Below are 14165 nucleotides of genomic sequence, written 5' to 3' on the forward strand. Positions count from 1 at the left end.
TGTGCACGTGAATGCACTTGGGCTATGTTGAAAACAAACAGTCCTGCAGTTGCGTGACATGATGCTGGGAAGTGGGCACAGCTTACAAAATATGCTAGGACATGCATGGAGTCAACATCTGCTAATTGTTTCACATGTGCAAAGGTGGAGGTACATCGACAAAAAAAAAAAAAAGTTACATCACTCAGATCAGAAGAACTGGACAGGACTCAGCAACTTTTTTTTTTAAACTGCGAATTATTTGAAGTGCTTTTGATGCATAAATCGAAAACAATCTTGCTGATATGAAAATACTTTGAAAATTGTCATTGTGAATGGTTAACAATAGCGGAAGCTGCAGTGAGCATTAGTCTTAACTTTGCATTCTGAATCTAATTGTCTCGTTTTCTGCCACATTCGCGAAAGCGCGCACATACACGCATGCGCGCGCGCACAGGCGCACAAAGCTACGACTCAGCAATTACAGTTATTCTTCAGTGGGATGTTTGAACACTATCCAGCTGTGACATATGAGATGAAATCCTACACTGTTCATATTTTATTTTCTCTTGAGCACCAACTCTGCACTGTATTGTCATGCTTTACCAATGTGTCTGTGTTTTTATATTTATTTATTTATTTATTTATTTATTTATTTATTTGTTTATTTATTTATTTATTTATTTATTTATTTATTTATTTATTTATTTATTTATTTATTTGTGTAATTTATTTGTGTAACTTGGCGGAGTAAGCGAGCTCTGAGGAAATAATAGGACAATGACATGCCGATTTTTGTGTAAGTGACTGCAATGTATTGCAACATGTTTCATGTTGCTTTTTGAGTTAAGACCAACACTTTTTTTTTCTTATTTCTCATTTCTTTATTTGTGAATGCATGCATGCAATCGCATATCCAAAGAAACACTTGAACAATACCGCGCTGTATTCACCTTTTAGTGTGTCGCCTCCCAGTGGTTGTTAGCGGGAATCGCAACAACAGAAGCAGCAGTAAATCGATGGATGGCTGGAAAAAGGCGGCGTATTTTTTTTCCCTTGACCTTCCCTGATTGATTGAGCCAAATCATACGTTTCTGATTTTTTTAATGAGGCGTATGGGGTTCTTAATAATCAGAAATGGCTCCTTGTAAATGTGTGCGCGTGTACGTGCGTCCGTGTGTGTCCAACGTAGTAAATCTAAGTTGAAATAAATAAGTCACTTGTCACTGTGAACTTCCAAAAAGTCAAATGTCTTTGGGCGGAACCCTCGTGTCACGTATGCAATGAGACAAAATCAAAACTTGCAGTTGACGCCAAATGAAACAAGTTGAATCTCGTTGTGGACGTGGCCAAGACACGCTGGCTTGCGCGCACGCGTGTGCGTACGTGCACGCGCGTCTGTGTGTGCTGCCGGGACCTTCCACGTGGCCCAGAACACACTCAGTTTCCATTTGGGGGCAGTCGGGAGCGCGCGTCTGACGCAGTGCAGAACCCACGGCGCGTTCACGTAACAGCAGCAACCGGAGCAGAAGGCTTCTGCTACCGGTAAGTGAACGCACCACTGCAGGAATAACGTCGTCTCGCCTTTTTACCTCTCCGTGACCTCACTTCATTTGACCTGTCAGGTACGTGACCGCGTGACCTTACACTTCCTCTGCATTGGATGATAGCTGAATGAATCATTTTCATTTTCAGTGACTGGAACCGACTTCTAACGTAGATTTCGATTTAGTGGTCATGTCATTAGGGACAGTTGTAGGACGAGAGCGAAAGAAGGAAAAAGAAAAAAGAACGTTTGCCTTGTGCATGGAAAGAGTCTGTCGAAAAGTGTGCGCAATGTTTTATTGACTTCTTGCTTCGTTTTGGCAGCGTTAAATTTGAATGAGTCAATATCACGAGATGTTGGTATCCTCCATCATGAGCAGAAGTGGCTAACCATTTGCAATGAGAAAGATATTGAATTGTGTCATTTATGGGATTTTGGTTTGTTAGGAAATATAGGATTAAATTATACTAAATCAAGAAAACTAAAACGTGATTATATTGCCCACAAGTAATTTGATCTGCTGATCATCTATATTTTCTACATCATATTAAACATTTTGCACGTGTCCCTGAAATTGCTGCCCTTCTCATTGTGAGAAACCATCTCAAGTTTTCTGTCATATTGCAACCTGCAATGTCCTTTTTTTTTTAATAGAATAAATATTTGGCAGTAAATGTATGTTAGGCAATTGTCATCTTATGAGTGGTATCTAGTATTCAAGATTCAGATTCAAGAATTTTTATTCGGCATGTTTGAGCGTGCCAAACAAGGAATTTGACTTCGGTACATCACAGTCTCTGTTCAAAAAGGCATACATTTCATGGGGTTGTTGTATGCCATACAAATCTTTTGGCCCACGTCCAAAAGTAATTGCCGACCTCTGAACTAGGCTTTCAGATTGGGGTTAGGGTTTCCGACTAGGGTTTCCAACCAGTCTTGGGATCGCTAATTAGGGTTTCAAACTAGGGTTAGGGTTTCCGATTAGGGTTTTAAACCCAGGTTAGGGTTTCAAACTAGGTTTTAAAACTAGGGTTAGGGTTTCCAACCAGGGTTTCCAACTACTTTTAGGGTTTCTAAGATTAGGGTTTCGAACTAACAGAGCAACTTTCGAACCAACAAAACAATAAAAACAGCAATATTTTAAAAATGTCTTACTCCCTACTATCCTTTTCTTGTAAAGTTATAAATACTCAAAGAAGATGTGGTAGTTATCACAGCTGCTTAATGACTCAAAAGTGTGTTTGTTTAGGCACCATCATGGAAACATATCTGAGCAAACTGATCCCTTCAGTTCTGGTTCTGGCTCTGGTCCTGCAGGTTCACCTGTCCCAGCCTGCACCTCAAAGGTAAACCACATGTTTGTACAGCACTCACTCTGGGGTACTCTATGTGAATATGTTGCTAAGCTTCCTGACTAAATGTTTAATGCTGTCACTTCTGCTCTCAGCGAGTAAAGAAAGAATACTGTCATTGTTATCCCTGCAGAAAGTATAATATTACAACAATCGATTATTTTGATATTATGCATACATATTTGCATGGTTGTTGAGTAATATTGAATTTTTTTTGTGCATTTTCAACTTTTCAATACATCCAAAGAGAGGAACCAGAAAAAGCCTACCCAGATTCCAAAGTGCTGATCAATCCTTTTGGTTCAGGAGAAGAAGAGCGAAGGTGACTGACACAACAACAGCAACAACAATAAAGCGACACATAATCAGCATACATTTCTGTTTTAGTCCGACAAGACACGATTGTCCGCTCACTGTGGACTTTAGCTGCAGTGTTGTTATAATGATGTGTCCTACATTGATAAGAGAATATGTGGAATGATACTGATTCATACTGCAATCTACATTTACTGTATATGTAGTGAACTGGATTATTGTGACATATCTTTGAAAACATGCTATTTTAGACTGGTCACAATATTGTGTTCACTTGATTCATATTCATGAATCAAATATCAATCAAGATTATTATTTTTTAAAATCTATGACTTGCGTTATTGTTTTGGTTTTGAATCTACTTGGACCTTCCTGTGTCAACTTTGCTTGCTTGGGTACACTATTGTCCAAAACACAAGTGTAGTTTGTATTTTTATGCTGCACTTCCCAAAATTCTACTTTAACCGTGCATATGCAACAGGTTGCTGCAGCGTTACATCGAGTTAACAAGAAAAGACGATGTTCAGATCAACTCGCGGGATGAAGGTAAATATCAGCACCCAATCAACTTTGAGCTTCACATGGCCAACTAGACATGCTGTAAATATTAAAAATGATAAATTCAACATCAACTTAACTTATCATCCCTGTTGTCTGTTTAGAAGTGTTCTACCTGTTTCGTCTCTACGACTTCGACCGCAGTGAGCGGCTGGATGGCTTGGAGATGATGAAACTACTGTCTGACTACAACTCCCAGCATGCACCTGAGGAACAAGCCAATGACATGGTGAGGAGGAGTGGCTGCACGACCTGAACATTTTCATTGCAACTGTTTTGGTTTATTTTTCATTTTCAGTGTGTAAAACATTTTGTTGATGATATGTTGGTGTCCAGGTGGTGTCCTTGGTGGATTTCCTTCTTCAGAGTCAGGATGTTAACGGGGATGGTCTCTTGGATGCCTCAGAGCTGCTTTCGCCTCACAGAGCTCACACAGAGGTAGCACACAATATTGTCCACTCTAATTGGCTATTAACTTCATACAGTTATATTAAATTGACAGAATTTGCCTTTTATTCATTTTATATGAACTTATTTGACCATTGTAATGTAAGCCCCTCTGCCTTTGGAACATAAAGGACAAGAACATCCCTGTTAACGAACCAAAGGCGATACTGGACGAGAGGAGGCCAAACGTTGGCAGCAAGCAGAAGACGATAGAAGCGGCCAAGCAAGAGGAGGAACCTGATGCACATGTTCAGCCTCACCACGAGAAAGTACAACAAGACTTTGGAGCAGAAGAACAAGAGTCCATACAGAATATAGATGAACATAAAGGACAACAAATTCAAGAAGACTTTGCAGCAGATCAGAGGCATCAACAGGAAGTCCCTGTACATCAGGGCCAACCAGAAATATGAACACACACACAAAGTGCTGCAGTGGACTGATGGAATAAACATATGATGGTCTAGGATTATACATTATATTGATATCCATTATCTCAGACCACCTTCTTTGAACTTTTTATGCAACTGGAGCAAAAAGAAGTCTTAAATTAAAAAATGCAATATTTTATTCAAACTGAAGCCTTAATTTAAATGTTGTATATTTAGTGTGATGGAACTTTGAATTTTTCAAACCATTGGACATGGTTTTCGGGATTGTGTTCTTTTTAGGGATCTATACCGTTTACATGTCATGCACCCAGTAGGTGTGTGCCGTGCATGGTGCAATAAAATCAACCAGTGTCTTCCTTCCTCGACATGTTTTCTTATATGCAGAACCTCAATTTACAAAATTAAGTGAAGTGAATTTCAAGAAACATCACATCACTTTAGCTTCCCCCAAATTCTGTCTGTTTCTCCATTTTCTGGACCATTTACATCCCCCCAGAAAACCAGGAATAGTTTTGTATTAATTTGCACAGTGTAATATCATTGAATACCACGTGACTATCTGTCTACGTATGTATTTAAAAGGAAAATTATAAATTACTCACAAATTGCTTTTTACCTCCTTTTAAGTAGACCTACGTGTGAATCGCAAGGGAAGCTGCTATAAATAAGGAATGGATAAAATTACATGATCTATTTATTTCATAAAGCAGTAAAAAGGCAGAGCATACTTTTCATTTAAAAACTATTCATGATAAATGACTCAAGTATTGCATTATTATTATTTTTATTTTATTATTTTTATTATTATTATTACTACTATTATTATTATTTTAATAAACATTTATGTTAAAACTTGTCTGATGTTTTATTCCTTGTTTTTATTTTTTGGGCATGAAAACATACAAATCTGACATTTGATTAACTGCTTTATATGACAATATGTAATGTGTAACGTGTCGGTGTCCCCCGAAATAAAGAGCAAGTAGTCAAATACACACTCTTGACACGTACAAAAAAATGAATGAAGTCATAATGTACACCTGAAAATGGCGGTGTACCTAATGGAGTGTCCGTGTGACGTCACAGATCAACCAGCCAATCAGAAAGTGGGGGGTTGTTTGGGTGTGGCACTTTTCACTTTCCGTTAAGCTTTGGCCATGATTTTTCCCTAATGAAGTGGCCTGTTATTAGGTACACCTGAAAATGGCGGTGTACCTAATGGAGTGTCCGTGTGACGTCACAGATCAACCAGCCAATCAGAAAGTGGGGGGTTGTTTGGGTGTGGCACTTTTCACTTTCACTTAAACTTTTTCCCTAATGAAGTGATTAGGTACACCTGTGTCCGTGTGACGTCACAGATCAACCAGCCAATCAGAAAGTGGGGGGTTGTTTGGGTGTGGCACTTTTCACTTTCCGTTAAGCTTTGGCCATGATTTTTCCCTAATGAAGTGGCCTGTTATTAGGTACACCTGAAAATGGCGGTGTACCTAATGGAGTGTCCGTGTGACGTCACAGATCAACCAGCCAATCAGAAAGTGGGGGGTTGTTTGGGTGTGGCACTTTTCACTTTCACTTAAACTTTTTCCCTAATGAAGTGATTAGGTACACCTGTGTCCGTGTGACGTCACAGATCAACCAGCCAATCAGAAAGTGGGGGGTTGTTTGGGTGTGGCACTTTTCACTTTCCGTTAAGCTTTGGCCATGATTTTTCCCTAATGAAGTGGCCTGTTATTAGGTACACCTGAAAATGGCGGTGTACCTAATGGAGTGTCCGTGTGACGTCACAGATCAACCAGCCAATCAGAAAGTGGGGGGTTGTTTGGGTGTGGCACTTTTCACTTTCACTTAAACTTTTTCCCTAATGAAGTGATTAGGTACACCTGTGTCCGTGTGACGTCACAGATCAACCAGCCAATCAGAAAGTGGGGGGTTGTTTGGGTGTGGCACTTTTCACTTTCCGTTAAGCTTTGGCCATTATTTTTCCCTAATGAAGTGGCCTGTTATTAGGTACACCTGAAAATGGCGGTGTACCTAATGGAGTGTCCGTGTGACGTCACAGATCAACCAGCCAATCAGAAGGTGGGGGGTTGTTTGGGTGTGGCACTTTTCACTTTCCGTTAAGCTTTGGCCATGATTTTTCCCTAATGAAGTGGCCTGTTATTAGGTACACCTGAAAATGGCGGTGTACCTAATGGAGTGTCCGTGTGACGTCACAGATCAACCAGCCAATCAGAAAGTGGGGGGTTGTTTGGGTGTGGCACTTTTCACTTTCACTTAAACTTTTTCCCTAATGAAGTGATTAGGTACACCTGTGTCCGTGTGACGTCACAGATCAACCAGCCAATCAGAAAGTGGGGGGTTGTTTGGGTGTGGCACTTTTCACTTTCCGTTAAGCTTTGGCCATGATTTTTCCCTAATGAAGTGGCCTGTTATTAGGTACACCTGAAAATGGCGGTGTACCTAATGGAGTGTCCATGTGACGTCACAGATCAACCAGCCAATCAGAAGGTGGGGGGTTGTTTGGGTGTGGCACTTTTCACTTTCAGATAAACTTTGGCCATGATTTTTCCCTAATGAAGTGGCCTGTTATTAGGTACACCTGAAAATGTTGAATGATTCGTTTGAACGAATCTTTTGAGAGAACTGATTCTAAAGGTTCAGTTCACTTAAAAGAACTGTAATGCACATCACTAATGACTATGTGAATGTGTGTGAGACATAAAAAAATCTCACTGCGTAAATAAAATTGATTTTAGTTATAATTATGATCATGATTATAATCAATATGAAAATTATTGTATTTTTGTCCATTTTGATTGTACTTCTATTTAGTTCTATTTAACGTTTTTGGTTGCTATGGCGACAGTTAAACAACATGGCGCTCACCTCGCAAATTGCAGGTTTGTTTTTCGAACGAAAACAAAACGAACAAAAACCGCCGTCAAGATTAAGACAAGTCAACATAATTCACATGAAAGTAGAAAACTATTCTTCATGCTAATACTTAAAAAATATTTCCTTTTTCTCTCAGAGGTGGAAAAAAAGATTCGCGCAGCTTTCGAAGCGTTCGACTACCAATCAAACAACACAGTCGATGTGCGGTAAGAGAGAAATAAGCTTAAACTTAATTTAGTTTATGAAGTGAAAAATTATAATAAATGCATGGCATTATGTCTACTATACGTTTTCTCAGCGAAATCGGCACAATCATCTATTCTCTGGGTCGCTTCCCTAGTCAGGCAGAGCTGCATAACTTCATAGCTGAGGTCAGCAACATGTTGGACTCTTTTGTTAAAAGAATTCAGAAGGTGGACATTGCCATTTTTATTTGAGTAACTAAATAGGTGCTTTTCCAAACCAGGTGGAAGAGGACCAAACAGGATACATCCACTTGGACCGCTTCCTTCCTGCCATGAGCTATGTTTTAATGGAACATAAGTAGGATGTCTATCATATTACCTGAATATATGTGCCATGACATTAAATACACACTTGGACAAGCCAATGAGATCCAATACAAGAACTGATAATGAAGTCAAGGTTTCAGACTAGGATTTCAAATTAGGGTCGTGGTTACAAACTAGGGTTAGAGTTTTAAAGTGGGATTTCAAACTAGGGTAAGGCTTTTAAACCTGAGTTAGGAACTCAAAGTAGGGTTTAAAACTAAGGTTAAGGTTTCAAACTAGGGTTAGGGATTCAAAGTAGTGTTTAAAACGATGGTTAGGATTTAAAACTAGGGTTAGGGGTTCAATGTATGCTTTCAAACAAGGGTTAGCGATTCAAACTAGGGTTTTAAACTAGGGTTAGGTTTTCAAACTGGGGTTTTAAACTATAGTTAAGGTTTTAAACTAGGGTTAGGGATTCAAACTAGGGTTAGGGATTCAAACTAGGGATTTAAACTAGGGTTAGGGTTTCAAACTAGGATTTTAAACTAGGGTTAGGATTTCAAACTACAGTTAAGGTTTCAAACTAGATTAAGGGATTCAAAGTAGGGTTTTAAACTAGCGTTAGGATTTGAAACTAGGGTTATGTTAACTAAGATCATGGTCCCCTGCTTGTGTTGAAGGTTCCCTCCCATCTCTGAGGACGTTTTGCTTCAAGCATTTGAGGTAAGGGCGCCCACACGATAGTCATGTCTGTTTGCCTTGCAGAAAGAGATTGTAAACGCACAGTCATGCTCGTCAAACCAGTAATACATGCCACAGTTCACTCAAAATTGTAGGTTGAAATGCACTAGTTAAGTATCTAAAAAAGTCTTAAAAAACACTTTCCTTATTGAAATATACTATACCTAATTCTTTCAAAACAAACTTTTGCTTATTATTCCGCCAACTATACTATGCTATAATATAATCAATTGTTGTCGTAATTCTGTGTTGAGGTTCTTGACAGTGAAAAGAAGGGCTACTTGGACCCGGATGATCTGTCACAGTACATGATGGAGGAAGGTAAAGCATTTTTTCTCCCAAACACAAGCAGCATTTGAGTCATAGCTTGCTGGTATTGTGCAACATCTGGTACATATTTGCCACGTCAGGTGAAACCTTCACTCAGGAGGAGATGGATGAGATGTTGACAGCCCTCGCTGACCATGAGACCAATTTGATTTACAGCAAAGACTTACTCAACCATCTCATCATGGACCCAGAAGTGTAGAGCACGGCAAAATAAATATGATTTGGAATAAATCAATGGTACCATCAACTTTGTGTTTGCAGCAGGGGTTTCACAAAAGCTGTTTGTTCTCGCTTTCAAGTTAGCGTAAGTCAATTTGTACATATTGAAGCACATTTCACTCCAAAATGATCCTTTCCATATGAATTCTATTTATTTCCAGCATTTATTCCCACCACAGCATCAGCTCAGACTGATACAAAGAACAATTGAAGGTAGCTTATTTAGTCTTCACCTGACACCCGTTGCATTGTAACATGGCGACATAAAAACAAAAAAAAAGTGGATTAAATGGAAAATAGTGGCAAAGGTGGAAAGTACAAAGTGTAATGGGGACAGGGAGGCGTTACATGTGCAGTGGAATGTTTACAGAGGCAGTCTTTGCTACTTATTTGGTCCTTAGATAATAACAGCGAAAGTAGAGGGATGTTAAATGATAAGTGCAGCATATGTAGTGGTCTCTTGAACAAGTGACATAATTAAAAAAAAAAAATGCTATACTTTCACATATATTGGGATCATCTAAATTTTCATTTCACAACAATATGAAAGAATGGATGCAGGATTGGCCTTCCAAATAGCATTGGACCAATCAGCTCGGCTCATTTTTTACCAATTGCGCTATAACTTGAAAGAATATTTGAAAGCGGTGGATTGGGGCTAAATGTCATGCAGTACTTAGCTGCAACCAGCAGTACATTGACAGAACACTGGGATGGAAAAGGAGGTTAGACTGTTAGAACATTCACAAAAGTATTCCATCCGTTTAAAAACAACACTTTAAAAAACTACTTTTTTTTTTTGCATAGTCAATCAATGAAATTGAATCAAAATGCCCATCACTTTGAAGAACTAAGAGCCCCTCTGACACTGACTGTTAAAACAGAATTTTCCCAATTTTCCTTGTAGCCATTCTGTAATCACTGAAAAGACCCCTCAAAATCTGGCATCAGAACCCCAAAAGACATACAGACGAACAACCATTCACATCTACGGGCAATTAAGAGTTCATTTAGGGCAAGTTTTGGGGGAATGTGTGAGGAAGCTGGAGAAAACCCATGCAGGAACAGAAAGAACATGCAAATGGAGTCTAGATTGGAACCCTAAACTCAGAACAGTGATAATAAGCTAACCCTTGAAATCCAGACAACTAAAAACAGAAAAAGGATTGGTAAATTAAACCCGTATGCCTTTCTGTGAGCACTTTTTTGTAAGGTTTACAATGGAAAGACCAAAACCTCGACAAAATATTCTGGTCCACCTTATTATTAATCCAACAGGCAGTGGCGTCGGTGCCCGTGTTTTGCATCACACCGGGATGAACAGAGAGTCACGGCATGGTTAGTTTGCGCTGCTGCTTTAGATCTGGAGCACCAGTCCGGCAGCTGAGATGTTGTCTCCCCCGCCCGCAGTCTGGTACACCTCGGTGCACACCAGCACGGGCGCCACGCAGATCTCATAGTCCTCCTCCTCCCAGCAGCTGACGGGCCGGCTCTCCTGGAGGGGGATGCGCTGGCTGCCCTCCTGTCGGCTGACGGAAAACGAGTCATCCAGGATGAGCCTGGCTTTGCTGGGGTCGATGTCGTCGGAGCCGCACACGTGGCGGTTGGCCGTGAGCGAGGCCTTGGCGGTGGCCGACATGGTGTTCTTCCACTGGGAGCCCCGGGTCACGATAATTGCCTGGAAGGCTAACGTGTGCACGTGGAGGCGGGTCAGGGGCTTGCCCTGCATTTCAGCGTTGTCGCCTTGAGCGGCGGCGTCTTTGTAGCGCTGGTTGACCATGCGGTAGACCTCCCTCATCTGGTCCAGGACGGTAGCCACGCGAGGGTTCGGGTCAGACAGTACCGTGATGGTGGAGCCTTTGAGGAGGCTCAGCAGGTTGGGGAGCTCCTGTTCGTTCATTCCTAAAGAGTCCGCCTGGGTTAGCAGAAACGTGATGACAATCAGAACTTCTCGTTATCAATAGCGCTCGTCTTAATCCAGGACCCGGGGTTAGTTTGACGTACTTGAGGAATGACATAATCGAGCAGGTCTTCCATGATGCTCTCTTCTACAAAACTGGCCATCTCAAAATGGACACCAAGCGTGGGAGTGGCGGAGGCCAGCACTTCGGCCAGGCGGGAGAGCAGAGCGGCACGTTCACCTGAGGTCAAAGAGTTAGAAGGGGTCACACTTCAAAGTCAACCAAATGTCTTCATTTCATCTTACCTGACTGGAAAGGAAAGTTATCCATCATTTGTAAGCCGCCCACAACGAGAAGATCTGGATGAAAATCTTTGAGCTTCTTTGCAAACTCCTCCATGGAAGCCAGGTACGGGTTATGGTCATCACTGTGGACGATGTACCTGCACGCCAATGAAAGGTCAACTTGACATGACGCCAAACGTGCTTACTTTCGACTAAGACGCACCTGTTGGCTCTACGAGAGGAATACTCTCCCCACTTTGCACCAGATGGATACTCCAGGATGAGATGAATGTCTGGCTCTTCTACGGTGTTGCCTGCAACTGTAGATAGAGATAAGAAGGATTTAAAAAAAGGCTCAAAGGATCAAAATTCCAATATTGGAAACAGTGCGAGAAGGGCGTTTAAGGTTCCCCAGTGTGTGTTGTTTGCATGTCCGCATACCGGTGATGTGCTGCGATAGGACGTCCATGAAGTCCGGGCTAAAGCTTCCACCGAGCAACACATCACAACCCTCGTTGGCCATGCGGCCGGCCATGACTGGGGCGTTGCCTCCCACCGACCATCTGTTTCCAGGCAGGTCGCGGGATGCCTCGACCAGCTCGCTGAAAAGCGTCTCATTTAGCACAAAGCGCCTGCGAGGGACACCAAAGACAACTTGAGCAAATGTGGACACAGTGGCCACCGGGAACATTAGCTTCCCCAGGTGACAGCAGTACAGGCACAAACATAGGTTATTTGGTTATTACTCATTCATCGCTCTTATCTATTTCTTATTACTCTTTGTGCTATTTGCTTGTATGTATTGTGTCATGTGTCTAGTCACCGTGGAATGGTGGGAAACGTAATTTCGATCTCTTTGTGTGTCTTAACATGTGAAGAAATCGACAACAAAGCAGACTTTGACTTTTGACAGTTTTACGCAAGGTAGTATAAACAAAGGTTAGACTGTGCTTACTCTGCCGCGGCGCCCGGGGCAAAGAAGTAGGCGAAGCTCTCAGACAGTTGCTCGGCACTTTCGATGTAGTCGTGATGGAGGGGCTGGTCGGCGGGTACGAGGCCGATTTTATTGAGAAGCGACACACCGTCCACGAGCAGGTCCACGCAGCCTCCAAAACCTGCAGATAGATGGATGAATGTGCAAAGTTTGGAAACATGATGGTTTATATCATTATACACGGTGAAACAGAGCATGGTTAACATTTCATGTCACACAGAGGTTCCATTTGAGGATCATCATCTCAAGCATGATTTTAGTATGATGACGTGGGACGCTATGCTAACCCACACTAGCTGCTGTACATGTGGCTACAAGTGGGTAAAGGTTGGAGATACAGGATAAGAACATGACAACACAGACATCTGAATTTAATGTGTCCCTAATTTCACACATAGGCAATCTTATCTGGAGAAATATACGGTAAAGGCAAATTCCTTCTTTGCTTATGCACATTTTAATTTCTTCTTTGCTTATGCATATTTGATCATCACCTTGCAAACATTCTGGTGCAATTAATTAACGACGTTTATATATTCAAATAGGCTCATGAAAGAAATAAACAGGTCCAGCTCAGCGGAAAAGATGCTCGTTCTTTGGACTGTATAATGCATACCTGAATTCACCTTTTGATAATTACTTGTCACATTGCATTTCTGCGAATTAAATCCCATCAAATGAAATCAATGCTTTGGCCACATTTTTATGTGGCTTCAAAGTTTTATGCAAAGTTCCCGCACAAGACTCACAGCCAACCTTCAAGCAGCAATCCAAGAAAAAAAATACGAAAAGTAGATCGTTTTAGTTGAAGACAGTAGTCTGCAATTAAAGCCATATTTTGAGACATTTGCAGTAGCCAACTGTCACGAAATAATCTCAATGTTAGCAGTTTATTTATCTGAAATGACACGAGCTAACTCTGCTAGCCTTACCAATCGCCACCTTTGGTCGAGCGACGTGATTCATTCCAACTTTGCTCTCGGCTCGGAGTAGCGACGATAACACGGTGTCCAGCCGGCCGTCCAGTCCCTCATTGTTCGGTGAGCGAAACCAAATTGCCAGAATTACGACAAACAAGGAGATTGCAGAGCCATATGTCATCCACGGACCTCTTCCAGCGCCCTCCATCGCGAGCCAGCTTGACAAGTTAGCAGTGGGCACGATTGGGACTAGTAGCGACTTCCAACTGAGCGCCTATAATGGGGCGTTTGATTTCTACAAAAGATGACCTGGACGTGCAATAATGACACAATCCACACTCACTCATTATCAATGCCGAATCACCCTCAAAAAGCGTAATACTCGTTTATGTTTGTGTTTTCATTGCTTTCCATTAGTTTGTTTGTGAATCCACCGTTGAACATAAAGAACTTGAACATAAAGGTCATGAAATAGAGACGAGCGGTAAACAAAACAAGCCTACTCTTCTCCGCCTTCTTTGAAGGGGGCGTGTTCATTCTGACAACAAGGCGGAAGTAAAGGAGCCCGGGGCATCTTTCGTAAAGCTCTCATCCAAACAATCGTGATGTAAACCATATTTACAAGATTCATTGACCGAGTTAAAGAAACCAGTTCCTCTAACGAGCATACTTTTTAAAAAGTCACTAACAAGGTCGTTTAAGATCTTATGGAATTCAGATATTCTGAAATATAGTATTGCACATTATAAAGGTTCACAAAGCTGCTTTGCAGACGAGTTTTGAATTCAAAAGAAATAAATG

The 14165-nt window shown here is 41.3% G+C and overlaps 3 protein-coding genes across 5 annotated transcripts; 2 read left to right on the forward strand and 1 right to left on the reverse strand.

Annotated features, from left to right (window-relative positions):
• The first annotated feature begins 1399 nt into the window (after positions 1–1399).
• Positions 1400–4949, forward strand: cgref1 (cell growth regulator with EF-hand domain 1). 2 transcript variants are annotated; one of them, XM_085907784.1, is made up of 7 exons: positions 1400–1604; positions 2775–2871; positions 3125–3199; positions 3674–3738; positions 3855–3979; positions 4087–4188; positions 4329–4949. In XM_085907784.1, the coding sequence occupies exons 2-7, from the start codon at positions 2783–2785 to the stop codon at positions 4608–4610; spliced, it is 738 nt and encodes a 245-aa protein (XP_085763910.1). In that variant the 5' UTR covers positions 1400–1604; positions 2775–2782; the 3' UTR covers positions 4611–4949. The 2 variants fall into 2 exon arrangements, with proteins under 2 accessions (XP_085763910.1, XP_085763911.1); XM_085907785.1 differs by having other exon boundaries at positions 1424–1524.
• A 2504-nt stretch (positions 4950–7453) lies between these two features.
• On the forward strand, positions 7454–9293 carry drc8 (dynein regulatory complex subunit 8). 2 transcript variants are annotated; one of them, XM_085908212.1, is made up of 7 exons: positions 7454–7489; positions 7621–7690; positions 7783–7855; positions 7951–8027; positions 8656–8698; positions 8971–9037; positions 9127–9293. In XM_085908212.1, exons 1-7 carry the CDS (start codon positions 7465–7467, stop codon positions 9243–9245), a joined length of 474 nt encoding a protein of 157 aa, XP_085764338.1. In that variant the 5' UTR covers positions 7454–7464; the 3' UTR covers positions 9246–9293. The 2 variants fall into 2 exon arrangements, with proteins under 2 accessions (XP_085764338.1, XP_085764337.1); XM_085908211.1 differs by lacking the exon at positions 7454–7489 and having other exon boundaries at positions 7502–7690.
• Positions 9294–9392: 99 nt separating this feature from the next.
• Positions 9393–13641, reverse strand: adpgk2 (ADP-dependent glucokinase 2). The gene is made up of 7 exons (XM_085908210.1): positions 13377–13641; positions 12406–12565; positions 11892–12082; positions 11674–11770; positions 11472–11608; positions 11270–11406; positions 9393–11180 (listed from the first exon to the last, which is right to left on the reverse strand). The coding sequence occupies exons 1-7, from the start codon at positions 13570–13572 to the stop codon at positions 10623–10625; spliced, it is 1476 nt and encodes a 491-aa protein (XP_085764336.1). The 5' UTR covers positions 13573–13641; the 3' UTR covers positions 9393–10622.
• Between the last annotated feature and the right edge of the window lie 524 nt (positions 13642–14165).

Source organism: Syngnathus leptorhynchus, chromosome 3, assembly GCF_054491065.1.
Source record: "Syngnathus leptorhynchus isolate UIUO chromosome 3, UIUO_Slep, whole genome shotgun sequence".
NCBI lineage: Eukaryota > Metazoa > Chordata > Actinopteri > Syngnathiformes > Syngnathidae > Syngnathus > Syngnathus leptorhynchus.